The sequence below is a fragment of the Balaenoptera borealis genome (genome assembly GCF_965194805.1).
Source record: "Balaenoptera borealis genome assembly, chromosome: 4".
Lineage (NCBI taxonomy): Eukaryota > Metazoa > Chordata > Mammalia > Artiodactyla > Balaenopteridae > Balaenoptera > Balaenoptera borealis.
The window spans coordinates 18,491,898-18,513,762 of NC_138861.1; the positions used below are offsets into that span (position 1 = coordinate 18,491,898).

The following is a 21,865-nucleotide window of genomic DNA, read 5'->3' on the forward strand; positions in this document are numbered from 1 at the left end:
TTAATTTGACTCAGCACAGGAGACCTGATTTGGCCCTGGCATGGACAAGATTGACAGACTGATAGATGTTCCTCAATTCTATGGGGGGTGGTCATAGCCATTCTTAGTTGGTAAAGCAATTTGTCTGGTTAATTCTAATAACAGACAAGACTCTGGCATGCTACTTAGTTATGCAACCCCCAAGAAGTGGGCATCTTCCAACTTCTTAGAGGGACAAGTGGTGTTCAGCCACCCAAGATTTAAGCAAATAACAGGTCTCTGATGCCCTTAAATATCCTGGTTTGCATGCATACTACACTAACTGCCTCAGCATGGGCCTACCCTGAAACTGCATGTACAGGTAACCCTTTGAACCTCATTCATGACAGAAATCTGAGGGATTGAAATTATTCCTGAAGAACAAGGAATTCCCAGTAAGGGCCAAAAGCTCGCATTGATTGGTTTAATGAGGCCCTCAAATCAGACCCTGGGTTGGTCTATACCTTGGTGAGAGCTGAGAAGGGAGTCCAACTAGGCTCTTTAGAGGAAGTAAAAGCTGTAACAAGGTTTCTATAGATGAACCTGAAGAAGCATCATTAATGAACCTTATCGCCTAAAGGGACAAAGGAATGCTGAGTCTTCTGTCCTCCCAATGCATGAGAATAATTGCACAATGACATGATGTATCATGTTGTATTTAAGGAACTTTAAGTGAAGGTAAAGGTAAGGGAGTGAGAAGCAAAAATTAAGGGAAATTATGGCAGCAATGAGAAATGAGGCTAGAGAGCTAGACAGACACCATAAAGGGTATTGTATTTATTTTAAAAATAATTGTTGTCAGTCAAGTTTTTATTAACAAAGCAGTTAGCATGTGTTCATTAATTTTGTGTTATCTTAAAGGCATTTTTGAGCTTGGAGTGAAGGGAAATTATGGCAATGGTAAGATAGGAGTTTGGAAAACTAGGTAGACAACAGATTATGAAAAGGACATTGTTCTTGGACTTAAATTTCTTCCTATACCTGATAGAAGGCACAGAATTTTAGGCAAAGGGAACTTATTAAAAGGCAGTACCATGACATGACGTGTTTTAGAGAGATATTACTTCCAATCATATAGCTAAATTTGCATTATTTTTTCTCAGTTTGATGATAGTTTTAACTCAAGTGTGTAGTGAAAACATTTAAGATATACTCTCTTAGCAAATTTCAAGTATACAATGCAGTATTATTAACTATAGTCACCACGCTATACATTAGATCTCCAGAACTTATTCATCCTGCATTGAAACTTTGTATCCTTTGACCAACATGTCCCCATTTCCTTCACCCCTCAGCCCTTGACAACCATCATTCTACTCTGCTTCTATGAGTTCTATTTTTTTAGATTCCATATATAAATGAGAGCATGAAGTATTTGTCTTTCTGCATTTTGCTTATTTCATTATTTGATTTAGCAAAATGTTCTTCATCCCTGTTGTTGCAAATGGCAGGATTTCCTTCTTTTTTAAGGCTGAATAGTATTCCCATGTATGTGGCGTGTGTGTGTGTGTACACACACACACACACACACACACACACACCTTCTTTATCCATTCATCTTTCTATAGACACATGCATTGATTCACATCTCAGCCATTGTGAATAATGCTGCAATGAACATGGAACAGCAGATATCTCTTCAATATACTGACTTCATTTCCTTTAGATAAATAATCACAAGTCAGATTGCTGGATCATATGGTAGTTCTATTTTTAATTTTTTGAGGAATCTCCATACTGTTTTCCACAATGGCTGTACCAATTTACATTCCCACCAACAGTGCACAAGGGTTTCCTTTTCTCCATATCCTCACCAACACTTATCTCTTGTCTGAGAATGCCCATTCTAACAGATGTGAGATGATATGGCATTGTGATTTTTATTTGCACTTCCCTGATGATTAGTGATGTCGAGCATTTTCTCATATACCTGTTGGCCATTAGTATGTCTTCTTTTAAGAAATGTCCATTCACATCCTTTGTCCATTTTTAAATCAAACTATTAGTTTTCTTGCTATTGAGCTGTTTGAGTTTCTTATATATTTTGGATGGTAATGCCTTATCAGATGCATGGTTTGTAAATATTCTTTTCCCATTCACTCTGTTGACTGTTTCCTTTACTGTACAGAAGCTTTTTATTATATTTTGATGCAATCCAATTTGCTTATTTCTGCTTTTGTTGGTTGTGCTTTTGGGGTCATATGTAAAGAAATTATTGTCTAGATAAGTGTCAAAAAGCTTTTTCCCTGTGTTTTCTTCTAATCGTTTTACAGTTTCAGGTATTACATTTAAGTCTCTAATTAATCTTGGCTTGATTTTTTTATATGGTGTGTGATAAACGTCCAGTTTCATTCTTCTGCATGTGGATATCCAGTTTTCCCAGCACAGTTTATTGAAGAGACTGTCTTTTCCTCATCGAGTGTTCTTGGAAGAAAACATATAGATGTATTTCTGAGGCTCTCTATTCTGTTCCAATGGTCTATATGTCTGTTTTTATGCCAGTACAAAACTGTTTTTATTATTATAGCTTTGTAGTGTATTTTAAAATCAGGTAGTGTGAGGCCTCCTGTTCTTTTTGCTCAAGATTGCTTTGGCTATTTGAGATCTTTTATGGTTCCATATAAATTTTAGAATTTTTTTCTATTTCTGTGAAAAATGCCATTGGAATTTTGATAGAGATTGCACTGAATCTGTATATCATTTGGGTAGTATGGACATTTTCACAATATTAATTTTTCCAATCCATGAACATGGGCTATCTTGCCATTTATTTGTGTCTTCTTCAATTTTTTTTTATCAATATTTTATAGTTGTCAAGTGTACAGACCTTTCTCTTCCTTGGTTAAATTTATTACTAAGTATTTTTCATTCTATTGTAAATGGGATTGTTTCCTTAATTTCTTTTTTAGACAGTTGTTGTTAGTGTGTAAAAATGTCACTGATTTTTGAATGTTAATTATATCCTGCAACTTTACTAACAACAATTTAAAATTTTGCAAGAATTTATGAAAATCTCACTTCGTGAAATTTTAATAATTTTTGTTTAAATAAGAAAAACTTTTATTCGTTTCCATTTTTCTGATATGCCTATAAATCTGCAGCATTACTAAGAGATTACTGATAATGATTTCACAGCTGTTCTTTCATTACGATGAGATGTATTTCAGCTACAGCTAAAGTTTTAAACTAATTTAAAGCACTAGGGTGCTTACTTTAATAGCAAATATACTAAAGTTGGAACAATACAGATATTATCATCCTGTGCAAGGATGACATGCAAATTTGTGAAGCATTTCATTAAAAAAAATTTTTTAAGTACTAGGGTACTCTTACATTACCACCATAGGTATATTAGTGTTCAATTTCCTATAAAGCATGTGTGTTCCACACTTTCTGGGTTGAAAATCATTTTCTGTGATAGAAGAGTCCAATCCAGTTTAGTAATTCAGTGGCTCTGTTATCCCTATATCATCTACCCCACCCCTACAGGATTCTTGTATCTTCTTAGCAATTCTTTTGCCAAACCAAACCTATACAAAGTCATTTTAATTTTCTTTAGCATTTTTTACAATAAATTGTTTTTTCTTTAAACTTCCTAGATTATACTTCTATGCCTCTCTCTTGTATTCATTTATTCAATCATTACTTCCCAAGTGTGTACTATAGTATGGACACATTTCCAATGTTTTGTACATGCCCTTTTATGATCTGACAGCTATGTTCAAACCTCCCCAGTGTTTAACATCTGTTTATATTCTCTCTATAGATTATCTACCTATCTATTCTTTCTATATTTTCCACCCGAATTGTTAGCCACTTTAACTTTTCTATATATGCATTCTCTTAAGCTTCCTCAAATTCTTCAGGAATGAGAAAGAATGAACAATTATATACACAAACATTAAGATGTCCTTTTAAAATCTGAACTCTAAAAGGTTTAATGTGTAGCCAACTGCATTGTCAGAATTTTACTCATGAGAGTGGCTTCCTGTCAACCTGTTAGGCTATAATAACTATATGAGTAACCTTCTTACTCATATAATCTCTGATCTCAGGAATATTTCTTGTTTTCTGCTGATCATTTTGAAATAGGGATTTTCTACATGTCTTGTATGTGTCTAACAATGTCCAGAATCTCTTCTTTGACAATTCTACACTTTAAAATAACAGAATAGGAGTTCCTCTCTTGGCTTCCACTACTTTATGTAAAGGTAAATTGTCAGCAAATCAAACACATGTAAAACGTTTGGCTTTCAATGAAATGAGAAATCAAACAAACCCTTTTATATTTACCCACATGGTTATCTCTGATACTCTGCATTACTTTATACAGATCCAGATTCCATCTGGTAACATTTTTCTCTGCCTGTAGGACTTCCCTTAACATTTCTTACACTGTAGGTCTTTTGCAGATAAATATTTCAGCTTTTATATATATGAAAAGGTCTTCTTTTTTTACGGAGGTAGAATTGACATACAACATTATATTAGTTTCAGGTATGCAACATAATGATTCAATACTTATACATATCACAAAATGATTACCACAATGTCAGGTTAACACCCATCACCACAAAGATTCTTTTCTTGCGATGAGAACTTTTTAAATTTACTCTCTTAGCATCTTTCAAATATTCAATACAGTATTATTAACTATAGTCACCATGCTGTACATTACATCCCCATGACTTATTCATTTTATAAATGGAAGTTTTTAGAAAAGCTTTTCATTCTGTTTTCATTTTTGAAAGATATTTGAGCCTGCAGTAGAATTATAGGTTGGCAATTGTTTTCTTTCAATACTTTAAAGATGTTGCACTGCTATCTTCTGACTTGCATCACTTCCAACATGAAATGTACTGTCATTTTTAACTTCATCCCTCTTAATATCATGTATACATTTCCTCTGGCTGCTTTTAAGAATTGTTTTTCTTTTTTACCATTTTATTCAATTTGATTATAATTTGCCTTGGCATAGTTTCCTTGATGTCTTTTGTGCTATGGATTTGTTGAGCTTCATGGATATGTGGTTCTAGTTCTCATCGAAGTTTGGAAATTTTCAGCCTTATTTCTTAAAATTATTTTCTGTGTCCCCTCACTCTTTCTTTCTCTTCAAGGATTCCAGTTACACATTTAAGCCACCTCAAACTGTCCCATAGTTCACTGATACTTTATTGATTCTTTTTTTGTCTTTTTTTTCTCACTGTACTTCATTTGAGATATTAACATTCTCTATTACTGTCTTGAGGTTAACTAATTTTTTAGTCTGAACTAACTAATCTGCTGCTAACTAGTGTACATTTTTTCATACATTATATCAATACTTGCCATCTCTAGAACTTTAATTTGTGCCTTTCTATTTGTGCTATTGCTCTACTTAATATGCTCAATGTTTCTTCCACCTTCTTGAACATATAGCATATAGTTATAATAACTGTTTAATGTACTTTCCACTAATTTTGTCATCTGTATAACTTCTGGGCCTCTTTCTATTGATACTTTCCTGCTCCTTTGCATACCTAGTAATTTTTTTTTTATTGAATGCTACACTCTGTGAATTTTACCTTGTTGGGTTCTGGATATTTTTTAATTCCTATGAACATTCTTGAGCCTTGTTCTGGGAGGCATAAATTCAGTAAGCCAAATATATATATATATATAAAAGACGAAACTAATGGAGAAAAAAAGAAACTGCCATTCACGGATGGCATAAAAGCACTTGAGGAAATTTTTTTTAAAACTAATAATAAATTAGTAGGATTAATCATTTAATTTAGCAAGAAGTATGAATCATTGGTAAAGCAAATCTTTAATAAAGACTATTATATTTCTTTACACCAATAACAGAAAGCTAAACAATGAAAATATTTAAAAGATAACATTTTGATAGCATTAAAAAACATCAAATACTGAGGAATAAATCTAATAAAGATGTGTAAGATGTCAACATAAAAATTATAAAACTATAGAGAGCATTTAAAGAAGCCCTAATTTAACGGAAGCTTAAATTTACTTTCAGAATATAGTGGCCCAATCATAAAATGAAGATAAATATTTAAAGAACTACATATGAGATCTCCAAAGAGATAAAGAATAAGATCTACTTTTAAAAAAGAAATTACAAACATAGCTGTGAACCAAATTAACTTTTGTTCTTATGCCATAAATGACCATATGTAAATAATTTCAATAATAAGAGTATGGCTTATAATCATGAGGTATATATATATCTCATGTAATCCTGTAAACCCTAAATTCTTGGTAATAGATATAAATAATTTTGGTATCCACATATTACCTTATAGCCAGCAGGCCCAGGAGTAGGAAAAACTTCTTTCTGAACCAGGAAGAGAGTCCGAGGAACAGAAGAACCAAATGCACTTTTCTTTTGTTTCTTCAAGCAGGTATTGCTAAAGTTGTCAATTAAAGTATTGTTTTGGATATTATAAAACCCAGGACCTAGAATTATGAAGAATATCATATGTAAGAATAAGCACACTTTTAATTCTTTTAAACTGAACAACTTTATTATTTATTTTACTTTATTTATTGAATGAAAGATTCTTTAACTTCTATAGTGCTTTACAATTTTCAAAAGTTTCACACACATGATTTCATATAATCCCATAATAACCCTTTTACTTTTCCCCACCCTTGTATTGCTCCTCCCTCCTTCCCTCTCCTCACTGGTAACCACTAGTTTGATCTCTATATCTGTGAGTCTGCTTCTTTTTTGTTTATTCAGTAGTTTGTTGTATTTTGTAGATTCCATATATAAGTGATATCATACAATTTGTCTTTCTCTGTTTGACTTATTTCACTTAGCAAAATACCCTCAAAGTCCATCCATACTGCTGCAAATGGCAAAACTTCATGGTTTTTTATGGCTGAGTAGTATTCCATTGTATATATACACCATATCTTATTTATAAACTGAGTAACTATAAATTAAGTAATTTTTTAGAAAGAAATCTCATGTATTGCTGGCAGGAATGCAAAGTGCTTTGCCATTCTGAAAAACAATTTGTCAAATTCTTATAAAGTTAAACATATACTTACCATATGACCCAGAAATCCTACTCCTAGTTATTTCCCCAAGAGAAATAAAAACAACCCAAATGTCCATTAGCTGGTGAACAGATAAACAAAATGTGCTACACCCAAACAATGGAACAATACTCAATAATAAAAAGAAAAAATAAATGCAACAATATGAATGAACCTCAAAAACATCATGCTAAGTGAAAGACGACAAACACAAAATCCTAAATAATGTGTAATTCCATTTATGTAAAATTCCAGAAAATGTAAAACCATAGAAACACTAACAGTTACTTAGGGCCAAGAGTGGGGGTACAGATTAACTGCAAAAGGACGTGAGGAACTTTTTTTTTTTTGAAACCTAGATGACCTTGGGTATGGTGATGACATTTTATTTTATTCTATTTATTTTTTTAATAAATTTATTTATTTATTTATTTTTAGTTTTGGCTGTGTTGGGTCTTCGCTGCCGCTTGCGGGCTTTCTCTAGTTGTGGCAAGCGGGAGCTACTCTTTGTTGCGGTGCATGGGCTTCTCATTGCGGTGGCTTCTCTTGGCGCAGAGCACAGGCTCTAGGCACGGGGGCTTCAGTAGTTGTGGCACGCAAGCTCAGTAGTTGTGGCTCATGGGCTCTAGAGCGCAGGCTCAGTAGTTGTAGCGCAAGGGCTTAGTTGCTCCACGGCATGTGGGATCTTCCTGGACCAGGGCTCAAACCCGTGTCCCCTGCATTGGCAGGTGGATTCTTTACCACTGCACCACCAGGGAAGTCCTAAGAGAACGTTTTAAGAGTGATGGAAGTGTTCTAAAACTTGATTATATAGTGGTGATTACCTGACTATATACATTTACCAACACTCATCAAAATGTACACTTAAAATGAATTATTTTTATTGTGTAAATTATACTCAGTAAAGAAAGAAGGAAGGAAGGGAGGGAGGGAGGAGGGCAGGAGGGAAATTCTTGATGCCAAAAAGTATTGAAATCTTGATGTAACAACATTAAAAATCAATTTGGAACAGAAAAAAATCACCTATCTCCCAATCTTCCTATCATAGTATTTAGTTATTTTAATTTTTGCCTTTTACCCTTTAGTGTACATTTATAACCAGGAATATTTTCTACAGTGACAATCTGAGTGAATAACATTTCTTTTTTTTCATTCAAAATAATACAAACAACTTTCTTTGCCATTGATAAAAGTTTTTATCAAGACATTCAAATATTTGAAACAAATATTTGTATATGTTTTATAATTCAGTATTTTCAAGAAATCAGTTCCAGTGAGCAGCAATATTCATAAAATGCAATACCAAATACTTGAAAGAACACCTGATTTGGCTGCATGTTATCTGGAATCTACTAAATTAGATCTGCAACTAAATAGGTATGAACCATCACTTAAATCTCATTTGTTTTTCTGGGCTTCAAGTTCCTGTCTGAAGATAATAGTAATTGACTAGATCAGTGCTACTCAAAATGTGATCTGTGAACTGCTGCCCGTCCAAGAACAATCTACAATAAAAGGAGCTTACAACTAAAGGTAAATTGACTCACTAAACGTTTTATAACTAGTCTTTCTCCATGAAGGAAGCATTGTGTGGATTTACATTCTGGTGCAATCTCCTTTCTCATTGTAGGCAGGAAACAAACAAATGGGCATAAGGCTAGATGATACTTTAGGTTCCTTCTGGTTTAAAAGTGATCAAGTCATTCTACGCAGTCAAATCCTCCATACTCCTGATACATGTAAGGTTTTTTCTCAAAGAAGCTGCCCACAAACTCTTCCCAGTTTTTCAAATATTCTAGTTCTAAAGTCTATTCCCCAAAAGTCTGTCATGACAACCCTCAGAAAACCTAAATGCCAATACATCTTACTTCTGACGTCTTCAACATTCCTCCACTGATAATGCTTGGGAAAAATATAAATAGAGAGCATAATGAAAACTATTTGGGCCACCATTTAAGGGACTTAAAATACAAATATCTTAGATTTGCCTCTCTTCTGGCGTGAGAGGACAACATAACATGTGACAAGTGAGCTTAAGTACTTAAATATAGGGACCTCAAGGTGTGTGCATTTCAGGTACTACCTTGTTAACGTTCTGATTTGAAAAGCCACCCTGATCATTATAATTCACTTACATTAGAGGATTTTTATGTTCATTTTCCAGTTATTAAGTGTAGAAATGCCCAGGAACCCCAGAGTTAGACAGTTTAGGATGCCTTCGAACAGTAACCTGCCACAGCTCTGAGCCATATATTAGGTGGTTGAATCTGTTCTATGACTGATTTGTGAGCCTAAGTCATTACTGTACACTAATATCTACATGGGAAAAAGAAAACACACAAAGGCCATTCTCACTGATTCTTAAAATATGTAAGATCAGGATTAGATTTTAGAGGTCATCATAATTAAACTTTATCCTTTAAAAATAAAATAACCTTTGGGGAATTTATAAAACTTTATTTGTGATACATTAGACCATCAAATTGAAAACAAGGCCCAAACTTAAGGCAGTTGGGTCACTCAATAAATCAATATTTTGAAATAATTTGTATTTCAGATTCATGATAAACACTACTGAGTTAGGCTCATCTAGGGTAGTGTCTAGCACCTATATAAGACCTCTCCAGAATGGCAGTCTTAGACTAGTCAGATTTCTATCTAGAAGCTCAGGTCTCCAAAATCAATTGTTTCTATAGGCCCAGGTATATGCTGTTAAGCTTATGACTTTGCCTGAGAAGTGCTAGAATATCACTTCCACTGCATGCTATTGGAGAAGAAAGCCACCAGACTAGCCAAGATTGAAGATGTAGAAGAATAATACTCAACCTCTCAATGGCATAAATAGTAAATAATTTTATACCATGAGTACAGCATTACTATAAGGAAAAATTACTGTGTCAAAACTTGGAGCAATGGTTTGGGATCAGGCAATGGGCCAGAAGCTGAAACAACTCAAGACTTAGAGAAATGGCCTTGAGGACACAGTTGGTAATGGCTTAAAGAGAGTGATAAAAATGTTATGGAGGTTGGAGAAAAGATAATTTGTATTCTGTAATGGCAGAAATTTTGGCAAAACTAATACTTGGGATAGTGAAGAAAACACCTAATAAAATAGTGGATTCTAGCTAAGGAAATTTCAAGGCTAAATATCAAAAGTGCCAACTAGTTGCTTTTAGCTGTGTGTGAGAAGGTATAGTTAGAAAGAGATAAGCTAAAACTGCTCAGTTTTCAAGCAGAATTTATAGGAAATAAAACAAAACCAATATTTTCTGAGTTTGAAAGTAAAATTGTTTTTCATCCCCAGTCTCTCCACACAGCAAAAAGCTCTCAAAGCAAGAAACGCCCTGAGACCAAATCTAGGGTTTAGCTGTAAGACCTTTGTTAAGACCTCAAAAAGATTTAAGATGGCATCTCATAGAATCTCTCAGTTAAAGAAAAGAACATCTAGGAATTTTAAGGCCATATGTCATAGACCCTCTAAGCTAAAACAATAGTGCTCCTAAGAATCTAAGAGTATGGAAACACAGCAACACTAAAGGTGACCCAAAGTAGACAAAGGTTTTTCTAAGAAGTACATGTGAGCTTGGCTTTTGTCCAGTGTATTTGATTATAAATTAATACAATAATAAACCTACAAAGTTTTAATAAGGAATGAACCAACTTGGAATGAAAGAAACAACAACAGTACAAAATGAAAAGTGGCTCATAGACCCCGGATCTCCCTGGGCAGGAAGCAGGCTGAGAAAGCTGAAAACACAGCCTATTTCTTATAGACGAGGAAGAGATGTTTCAAAGGATGAAACCAAGAGCCTAAAAGGTAAAACAAAGCACCCCAGGAAATCTTACTCCCAGGAAGCCCAACTGAGCCCTAACTAAGAAAATGGCAACATGTGCCTGCTTGAACTTCAGAATTGCTATAGGCCTGTGACTTCTATTGTCACTGAGCAGGACCCCATGGGGCCTTCTCAGGACAGATACCCTCACCCAATGCCCTCTGCCTGTCTCTTATCTGTAGAAAACTAGCCTCCTAGGCCTTTCCCAAGTTCCAAAGAATAAATTTAATCAGAGAAGGGAGAAAATGCAGAAAGAAAGGAAAACAGTCAAGCAAGACAAAATAATAATACTTTAGCCATTAAACAAAGTCAAGCACTTTTAGTTCCTCCTCAAAGGCTATAGATAACATTCTGAGCCATGTCTTTTGAGCTGTTTTGCAGATACTGAAACCTCCACCAGGCGGAAGAAGTTAACTGTATGCTGCCCACAAACAGGTAGACTCCAGATCGGTTGGAAACAGAAGGTTGATGATGTTGACTCCCAATTACCTCACAACTAACCCATCAGAAGAATGTCCATGAGCTGATCACGCACCCCACAATTCCCCTCCCTCACCCTGTCTTTAAAAACCTTTCCCTGAAAGCCACTGGGGAGTTTGGGCCTTTTGAGCACTAGGTACCTGGACTCCTTGCTTGGTGCCCTGCAGTAAATGTTTCACTTTCCTTCACCACAACCCCGTGTCAGTAGATTGGCTTTTACTGCACACGGGCAAGTGGACCCAAGTTTGATTTGGTAATACTGTGGGCCTCCAGTTTTCTCTCTTTTTTGAATAGGAGTTGCTAGTATTATTATCCTATCTCTCTCCCACCACTATGTGTTGAATATATGGAGGAGATAACTTGTATCTGTAGTTCACAGCTCTTCTGATAGAGAAGAGAGATATACAAGATGATCTGAAGTACCACACCCAAGAATCCCCACCTGCACCTACACCTGACTTAGATAACAAGATCCTGGTCTTTAAGATTAGACCATACTTGCCTGAGACTTTGGAGGCCTTGAGAAGGCATGTAGGAAAAATGAAAATATTTTGTAGCCAGAGGGTAATCTATAGCAGATTAAAGATGGCCACAAGTTCCTTGCTACCCCTGTCATTGAAAGATGAAGTTTCATGTCCTTCTTTTCAATATAGGCTACCCTGTGCCACTTGATTGACTAACAGAAAGTGATGTCCTGGAATTTCTGAGGGTAGGTCATAAGAAGCCTTGCAGCTTCCTGCCAGGTCTCATGGAGCCCTGAGCTACCATGTGAAAAGACCAACTACCCTGGGGCAGGAATGCTTGAGCTATGCATGCACTCTGAATAACAGTCCCATCTGAACTCTGCCTTGTAGCAGTCCCACAGATTAATGGGATATGATAGAAAAAGTCTGTTTTTTTAAGCCACTGAGTTTGTTATACATCAGCAAACAACCTATGTGTTAGTCATTATATGTTATTTTTGTGTTATAGTTTTAGATTACCCACTGTATACTAGAATACCCACTGAGAATACTAGAACATGTGATTGGACATCCCCAAAATAAAATTTTAACAAAACTGAATATCATAAGTTATATTACTGGCAGTGACCACATAATTAACATATATGTTCACCCACCAAGGGAAAATTAGGAAATTTATTGAAAAAAGGAAAACAATAGAAAATTACAACTAAGAGATGTGACAAGTTAAATTAAAATCTTACTAAAACTGTACATTATTTTATCTATCTGTGTTTAGTGTAGAGCCAATGCTTAAAAAAATGTTGACTTAAAATGACAACACCACCCATAGAACAGAAAATTGTACTTTCTGGTGCATCCATTTTAAGAATATTAAGTTGCATAAAGCTAAAGAATAGATACATATGAATTCATGTCTAACCTGGCATTTTCTCTGTCCTAGAGTCTTGTGTGAATCGAGCAGCACTTTGACCAAATGAGGTATTTTTCAGTCCTGGTGTTTTCTTCAAGGGCTTGAAAGCAGTTCGAGATTCATTATATGCACCAGGAGCTGGGGTGATTGATTTCATAAGGACAAACCTCTAGTGAAGAATAAGAAAATATGCCAGTGAGAAACTATGGTACATTTTGATATTTTGTGAGTTAAAAGCTGCTTTCTTAGTAATATAACATCTGGAGTTTATTTCTTAATGGAGTGAAGAAAATGTAGATGAGTTAAGATCTTATATCTATCAAAACATAAAATATATACTTTTAGAAAAATCATCTATATATTAATACAGTAATGCATTATGTACTTCACTAAGCCAGAAAGACTTTTCAAAGGAAATCATCTCAATATGAGATTCAGATGATAGTGTGTGGACAATCTTCACATGTAAAATATTCTGCAAGTTAAAATAATAAAGAAAAACTACATGATGTAACATGGTTTCTTCTATGTAATAAAATTACACAAATTGACAAAGTTCCTCAACATATATATTCAATTAACTCAACAATACCATTAGCTACCTTAAGAAAAAAATCTTAGATTCAAGTGGTATATAAATCCACTTTAACTTATAATATTAAAGTTATTATTTTATAAACTTATAATAAGCTTACTTATAAATTTATAATATTTAACTGATTGATATTAACTATGCATGTATCTATATGTAAATTATGAAATCTTATGAAATATAGCATTGAATAATCTATTTTTTAAACTTTTTTATTTAGAATTAATTTAAAAATTGGAACATTCAAATTTATGAATAAAAATAATGCAGAAAATACCTGTGCAATGATTACCCAGATGCACCTGTTAACATGTTATGCCATTCACTTTTTTCATTTGCCCACTCTATTTCTGTCTTTCTGTTTGTATGTCCATTCCTGCCTCTGTCTCTCTACACACACACACACACACACACACACACACACACACACAGCACGCATATATACAGAACCATTTAATGGAAAGTTACGTGTGTTGTGGCCCTTTATCCCTAAATACTTTAGTGTGTATTTATTAAAAATAGGGATATTTTCTTACATGTATTTTCTTAAATGTATCAATCAATGATATAAGACTTTTATCTAATGTACCATTCATATTCCAAATCTGTCAGTTGATCTAATTATACCTCTAATGCATTTTTCCCCTCTAATACATAACCTAGTCTAGGCTCAGATATTGCTTTTAGCCTCCTTTCATGTAGGAACATTTCCAAAGCCTTCTTGAATACTATCTCATTATTTAAATGCTGAGTCAATGTTTTTAAATGGTATGCAACCCTGGCTGCATACAGAATTACTTGAGGAGTTAAAAAAAAGTATTGGTTGCTGGGTCCTATTCTGGACCAGCTGAATCAATCTCTGGGAGACAGGAAAGAAAGCAACTGGGTATCAGAATGTATTAAAATTTCCCAAAATATTCTAATATGCAGCAAGAGTTGAGAACCATTATTATAAAGGAGATCTTATGTTTTAAAAATTAATAGTTGAAGACATAAGAAAATTCAATGCATTTAAATAAAATACCAGACAACTCCTTAAGTCAAGACTAAAATAAGTATCCCAATAACATAACATGTCTTTAATCTTATAAACCAAAAATTGTGTTCTAAGTCCACCTTGTTAATTTCATCATTGCTTTTTCAATCATAATCATTAATAAATCTATTCATATTCAGCTAAACACTAACACTACCCCTAGCAGGCAGTCCTATTGGTTTTAACTCCTCCATATCTTTCACCCCAGAACCATGATTCTTTTCCTCATGGTTCTCTTAAGCAAAATTGATATCATATTCTTTTTCATTTCTGAAAATATATTTAAAATATTATAATTGGTGCCAAGTAATGTCACATTAGGACTATATATCAGATGAACAGGAATAGCATAAAAACTGAGAGTTCTAGTTGTAAAAATGGTATTTTTAAAAATCAAGGGCACACACACAATATCCCATTCCCTCACATCCATTCTGTGTAGTACCTTAAGTACTATCAAGTTGCTCAAGGCAGAAACCTGCTGTTCATTCTTGATTCTTCCTAGTCTCTCACCACAACATCTAACCCATTAAAAAGTCATGTTAACTGTGTCTCCAAAATATACCTGCAATCTATCTGTCTCCTAGGAGTTGCCTCTTAAGTACAATGAAACTAAAGTAGCCCGCTGTAGTCATCTGAAGGTTAATAACCTTCCCAAGTTAAATAAGATAATCAGAGTTTTACATAGTACAATTGGTTAAATATCACAACGACTTGATCTGGCCACTGCGACATTATAAAGGTTTGCTAGTATTATAATGTTCTTGCCTTAGGAATATCTTAGATACCTTCAAGTCCCCTCAATATAGACCCTGGAGAACAGGATTACTGTGAAATAGACTCTCACATCACTAATAAAGGCCCCAGTGGCAGTTTTAGATATAATTTACGGCTAGGCTCCAGAGAGCCTTCAGAACCTTCTGCAAAAGATATGCATGTCCTCATAGATTACACGTCAACACTTCATATATTCGTTAGTAAAGTATATTTTAAAACCCAGACTAAAATCTCTTATAAGCTAAACTGAACTTCCACATAAGCAAATTTGCTTAGTAGACAATGTTTAATAAATAATTTCAATTTGAATATTCATCTCTGCATATTATTGTTAATATTGTAATCTTAAGTCATTTCCTTTTACCCACATTTCTGACAATATGATTTGCCCAGGCTGCATCTGTTCCTAATTTGCTTAAATACCACTTCTCTTTTTATAATCTCCCTAACACCACTGGATTTGTTGCTGGCATCGCATTATACTTATTATACACTAAATATGAAATAACTGTAGAACATTACCCGGGATTGAGAAAGAAAAGCAGGTGATGCATCATTTACGTTTGATGACATACTTTCATTCTTCTGAAATTGACTTTTAATGTCATATTTTCCTGGCCCTGGTACTCCCTAAATTACAGAAAGAAAGAAATACATACGCTCATTAAGAAATCATCTACAGCGCCTAAGGGAACAGTTGGCTAAATATCTGAACAAAAGCTACAGGGCTTTTAAGTGACATTACCAAAGCACTTCATTAAAAAGCAAGCCAGAACAAACTTCTTAAGAGCAACAGCAACAACAAGAACAACAAAAAAAAGGGAAATTTTCCTTAGCAAAGCCTCCCAGGAACCTGAAAACACACTACTTGAAACTTTGCTGCCCCCTACTGATAGAGCTCATAAAAAAATTATCTAGTTCTTCACGTGATTTAGACACTACAATGAATAAAAGTAGTTTCTATATTTCTTCCATTTAACTTTATACAACCAGCTCGTTTCTAAAAAATATTTTACTGTCTTTTCAAATTTCTGTTAATCAGTAGACTGCTTTGTTTCCAACAAATAAGCTTTAGGATATATTTTCTTTTAACTACAAATGTTAGATGTAAGACATTAAGCTTTTAACTAGATATTTTACAAAAGATAAAAATTAATTCAGTAAACATTGGGATTGAGTTTTAATTATTTTGCTAATAAAATGTAAATATATATATAGAAGTACTATTTAGTCATCATCAAATATTTTAACTACCTTGATAAAGTACCTTTCATAGTATAAAAAAGATAGATTTAAATCTTCTGCTTCATATAATATCTCCCCTACTTTTCTATAGTTGAAAGAATTATTCCTTAATTTATGAATTAAATACTTGGCTTATAACTTGGATGTATAATGAAATTCTATCAGCAAATCCTATCACCTATATCATAACAATATAGGCAAATCCAACCATGTCGCTCCACCTCCACAAATACTCTGATCCAAGCCACGATCTCTTACCCAGATTACTGTGAAATCTTGCTAACTGCCTCCCTTGCTTCCACCATTGCCCATCTTCAGTCTGTTTCCAACACAGAAACTAGTGATGGATCCAGTTAAAACCCTTGGTCAGATTGCACCACTCCCCTTCTCGAACCCAACCAATGGCTTCCAATCTCACTTCTGGCAAAAAACCAAGGTCCTTAATATGAAATGAATTTCACCCCCAGACACACTATTACCACTCTAACCACCTATCCTACTACTCTCTCCACTCATCCACTCTGTTTCCCAAAAAGATCAGTCATATATCCACCTCAAAACCTTTGCACTTAACATTCTCTTTGCTTGGAATGTTCTCCTAGATAACTCCAGGACTCACTCTTTCAATTCAGTCAGTTCACTACTCGACGTTACCTTCTCAATGAGTCATTTCCAGGCAACCCAACATAAAATTTCGTTGCCTCCTTCAAACAATTCCTGTCCCCTCTCCTACCTATTTTTCAACCTTATTGTTTTTTACTATCCAAAATATGATTTCCTGCTATGTTATAAGCTCCAAGAGGGCAGTTGTTTTTTTGTTTTGTTTTGTTTTGTTGGCTGCTGTATCTTTAGAGTATAGAAGAGTAGCTGGGGCATAGTAGGCGCTCAGCAAATACTTGTTAGAAGAATGGATGAATGCATGCATTGCATTTTCACTGACCATATAACGATTTTAGAGATACATTCCTCTGGGAACTAATGTGCCCCCAAATAAGAGCATTACCCATTTCTAATTATAGTAAAATACCTATCATTATAATAAAAAATAATAATAATTTGAACAATTCTTTAGGAGAAATTCTTATACAGAAATACCTCTTCTTATAAATAAATTATATTCTAAAAATTTACGCAAAGTCCATGTTACATTGTCTCAAATGAACAAATTAACGCAATTATTTGATAGCTGATAGAAAAGATTCACTTTGGTCATGCATGTAAGATTGTTTTTTACCTATGAACTTGTAGATAGTTACACTTAGAAGAAAAGAAACTTCTGCATAATTCTGTGTTTATATAAACCTATGAAATATGTATCAAATACAGAAATATGGATAAATATTCAAATACATGACGGTAATCTGTTTTCTTGAACTTTTCAGATATGCTATATCTATCTTCTCTCTGTATAGGAAGGCATGATAAAAAATTATTAGCTACTGACAAACAGGGACTACTTTCCTACTGTTTTCAACACCTGTCTAAGTGGTCATTACTATGGAGCATAGGGAAAAGACTAAGTGTGAATAATGAGATAAGTGAGTATACTTAGTCTTGAGAACTATTTTGCATAAAAGACGAAATGAAATCTTGACCCCTTCAGTGAACACTTCCTATTCCTTTTCTTCTGTTTTTCCATAAAGTTCCTAATATTACTGAACTTTGCTTCACTAAAATAAAATAGAGCAGTAAAATCAGGTCCTTACTTCTAAAAAGTTAGACTTAGGATTTAATAAGCCAATTAAAAATAAGCTCCAAAATAGGATTGTGAGACACTGACCACTGAAAGGCAGGTCTCTGTTTATGACAATATAAAGAAGATAAAAAGACTTTACACAGACCAAACCCGAGGCACAGGCTGAAAATGCTGTAATATTTATCCTGCTTTTCCACACTGTGATCAACAAAACACCTGCATTGATACCAACCTATTAAGTACATGGCCTCCCAGTGTCTCATCTGAGATCTGGTGAATTAGAATCTTGTTGGGCCCAGGAATCTGCACTTTGACCAAGCCTCACAGAAGATTCTCACGCACAATAAAGAAACACAGCTCAGCCAAAAATGGGTCACTACTACAGCTTTTTTTGTTAAGCACGTCCATCTTAATGTAGAAGGCCCAGATCTTGAAAGTATCCTACCTTGGGAACAGAAGTTAAAGATTATTGAGGCATGTTGTTTATGGCATTTTTTCATGTGCAAGCTAATAAAAATGGGCCTGTCTTTAAAAACTAGGGTATAATCATTCATTTGATCAGATGGTGTGCAGGAATTAAAAGCTTCCTGGTTAATGCTAATGTGCAGTCAGGACTGAGGCCCTAAAACAGTTTAAAACTCACACTGCTGGGCCTCATCCAGGTACAGTCACTTTCCACTGGTTCCGTAACTGCCATTTTTCCCTAGAGTTTCAGAGTCCCCTTCACGTCAATAAGGACAACAGTGACACCAGGCTGCCAGGTATTTCTTTCAGCTCACATTCTATCATTTAAATTCTGTAATCACATTTTTAATTTTCAAGTTATCTTTCTTATTCTCTAAATCTTCTTTATTCACACATGCATTATCCTCCATGTTTCTGTGGATATTAATTATAATTTTAATTATTTATAATTTTGTTCTGTTATCTGTTTCCTTCGAGTTTCACTGATGTTGGCTTTTTGTTTGTTTGTGTTTGTGTTTCACATTGGAGGGTTTCCTCAAATGTCTCTCTGGTGATCCCTTGCTCTTCATTCAGACGTAAGGGTGAGTCTCTAAAAAAAACTGATTGAAAATTTCACACAAGAATAGATGTGACCTGAGGGACTTCCCTGGTAGTCCAGTGGTCAAGACTGCCTTCCAATGCAGGGGGTCCATGTTCGACCCCTGATCAGGGAGCTAAGATCCCATATGCCTTGCAGCCAAAAAACCAAAACATAAAAACAGAAGCAATATTGTAAGCAATTCAGTAAAGACTTTTCAAATGGTCCATATCAAAAAAAAAAAAAAAAAAACTTAAAAAAAAGAAAAGAACAGATGTGACTTGAAATCTATTGTACTTAATTATGTTGTGATGGAATCACAACTCAGCCTTTGTATTAGCAGGCCCCCAAAGGTCAGTCTTTTCTCAAGTCTGGCTGACAATTTAGGTGTGTGGGAAAGCTGCCTGGAACTTTCTCCCCATTCTGTATATAAGCTTTTACTTAAACTCTCCATTTCGTTCCTGCCTTTACTTTTAATTATGACAAATTAAAAAAAAAAAAAAATGGAGAGAATAGTACAAGAAATTTCCACATACATATCACCCAAGGTGAATAATCCTCAACTCACATCCATATGTGTTTTCTAATCCTCATAGAAGATTCTCATGCACAATAAAGAAACACAGCCTCCCCAATTCTCCCAACCTCCCCAATTCTCACTCTAATGATGCAGAGGCAAGTCTAAACTATCATATAATTTCATCAATGAATACTTCGGGATGTATCTCTAAAATAAAGGGACTCTTAACATAACCACAAAACCATTTTTCTATCTTAAAAAAAATCAGCAGTTATTTAATTCATCTGAATTTTTATTCAGAGTTCAAGTTTTTGTGACTGCCTCAAATTTATGTGTATATTAAATATGTGTGTATTAAATATAGAAATATATAAATAAATATTATATGTTTGTGCATTTTAATCAGAACACATTTAAAGTCCATACTTATAAATGGTCAATACCCCAGTATCTCAGAATGTAACTGAATTTGGAGATAAGGCCTTTAAAGAGGTCATTAATTTAAAATGAGGTCTTTAGAATGGGCCTTAATTTAGTGCTACTGGTGTCTTTATGAAAAGAGGAAATTTGGGCACAGATGTGAGCATGCACAGAGGAAAGACCATGGGATGAAGACAGCCATTTACAAACCAAGGAGAGAGACCTCAGAAAAAAATCACTGCCAACATCTTAATCTCAGATTTCTAGCCTCCAGAACTCTGAGAAAATAAATTTATTTTCTTTATGCCACTCAGTCTGTGGTACTTAGTTATGACAGTCCTAGCAAACTAATAGAGGGAGGAAGCTATGACATAAGCATGGATTCAATCCATCTTGTACAACTAGAAGCCCTTCTATCTCTTTCTACAAAAACTATAAAATATAAAGAAAATACATCGACAAAGCCTAAGAGTCATGGTGGTAGTAATTTTGAGAAGAAGGAAAAAATCAGCTTTACCACACTTTTAACACATATTATCATACTTCGATAATATTAATTGAATGGATGGGACTATAAAGATAGACTGATGAATGCCATCCATAACTTTTGTCCTTTCTGTATCTCTTTCAAATACAAGACTTTTCAAGAACTGATATTTGCACATAATGGAATAGCATGCATATAGCACCTAACACTATGCCATGGACTTAAACTGATTATTTAAATACAGAAAGACAAGATCCAGCCTCATTCACCAGAACACAGGCACCAGTCCCCTCCACCAGGAAACCTACACAACCCACTCAACCAACCTTAGCCAGTGGGGGCAGACACTAAAAATCAACGGGAACTACGAACCTGCAGCCTGCAAAAAGGAGACCCAGGACACAGTAAGTTAAGCAAAATGAGAAGACAAAGAAGCACACAGCAGATGAAGGAGCAAGGTAAAAACCCACCAAGCCTAACAAATGAAGAGGAAATAGGCAGTCTACCTGAAAAAGAATTCAGAAAAATGATAGTAAAGATGATCCAAAATCTCAAAAATAGAATGGAGAAAATACAAGAAACGTTTAACAAGGACCTAGAAGAACTAAACAGCAAACAAGCAATCATGAACAACACACTAAATGAAATTAAAAATTCTCTAGAAGGGATCAATAGCAGAATAACTGAGGCAGAAGAACAGACAAGTGACCTGGAAGATAAAATAGTGGAAATAACTACTGCAGAGCAGAATAAAGAAAAAACAATGAAAAGAACTGAGGACAGTCTCTGAGACCTCTGGGGCAATATTAAATGAACCAACATTCAAATTATGTGGGTCCCAGAGAAGAAGAGAAAAAGAAAGGGACTGAGAAAATATTTGAAGAGATTATAGTTGAAAACTTCCCTAATACGGGAAAGGAAAGAGTTAATCAAGTCCAGGAAGCACAGAGAGTCCCATATAGGATAAATCCAAGGAGAAACACGCCAAGACACATACTAATTAAACTATCAAAAATTAAATACAAACAAAAAATATTAAAAGCAGCAAGGGAAAAACAACAAATAACATGCAAGGGAATCCCCATAAGGTTAACAGCTGATCTTTCAGCAGAAACTCTGTAAGTCAGAAGGGAGTGGCCTGACATATTTAAAGAGATGAAAGGGAAAAACCTACAACCAAGATTACTCTACCCAGAAAGGATCTCATTCAGATTTGAAGGAGAAATTAAAGACTTTACAGACAAGCAAAAGCTAAGAGAATTCAGCACCACCAAACCAGCATTACAACAAATGCT

The 21,865-nt window shown here is 34.5% G+C and overlaps 1 protein-coding gene across 7 annotated transcripts in view; it reads right to left on the reverse strand.

Annotated features, from left to right (window-relative positions):
- The window catches only part of STPG2 (sperm tail PG-rich repeat containing 2), a gene marked incomplete at its 5' end in the record, with an annotated part of 597,317 nt that overhangs the window by 468,773 nt on the left and 106,679 nt on the right, over positions 1-21,865 (reverse strand). For 6 of the 7 annotated variants that reach the window (XR_014244545.1, XM_082391715.1, XM_082391714.1 and 3 more), the window contains 3 exons: positions 6,317-6,477; positions 12,765-12,924; positions 15,683-15,790. Coding sequence is in view for 6 of the 7 variants with exons in the window: in XM_082391715.1 (XP_082247841.1) it covers positions 6,317-6,477; positions 12,765-12,924; positions 15,683-15,790 (429 nt within the window). The remainder of the gene's footprint in view (positions 1-6,316; positions 6,478-12,764; positions 12,925-15,682; positions 15,791-21,865) is intronic. The other variant, XM_082391716.1, reaches the window with a different exon arrangement.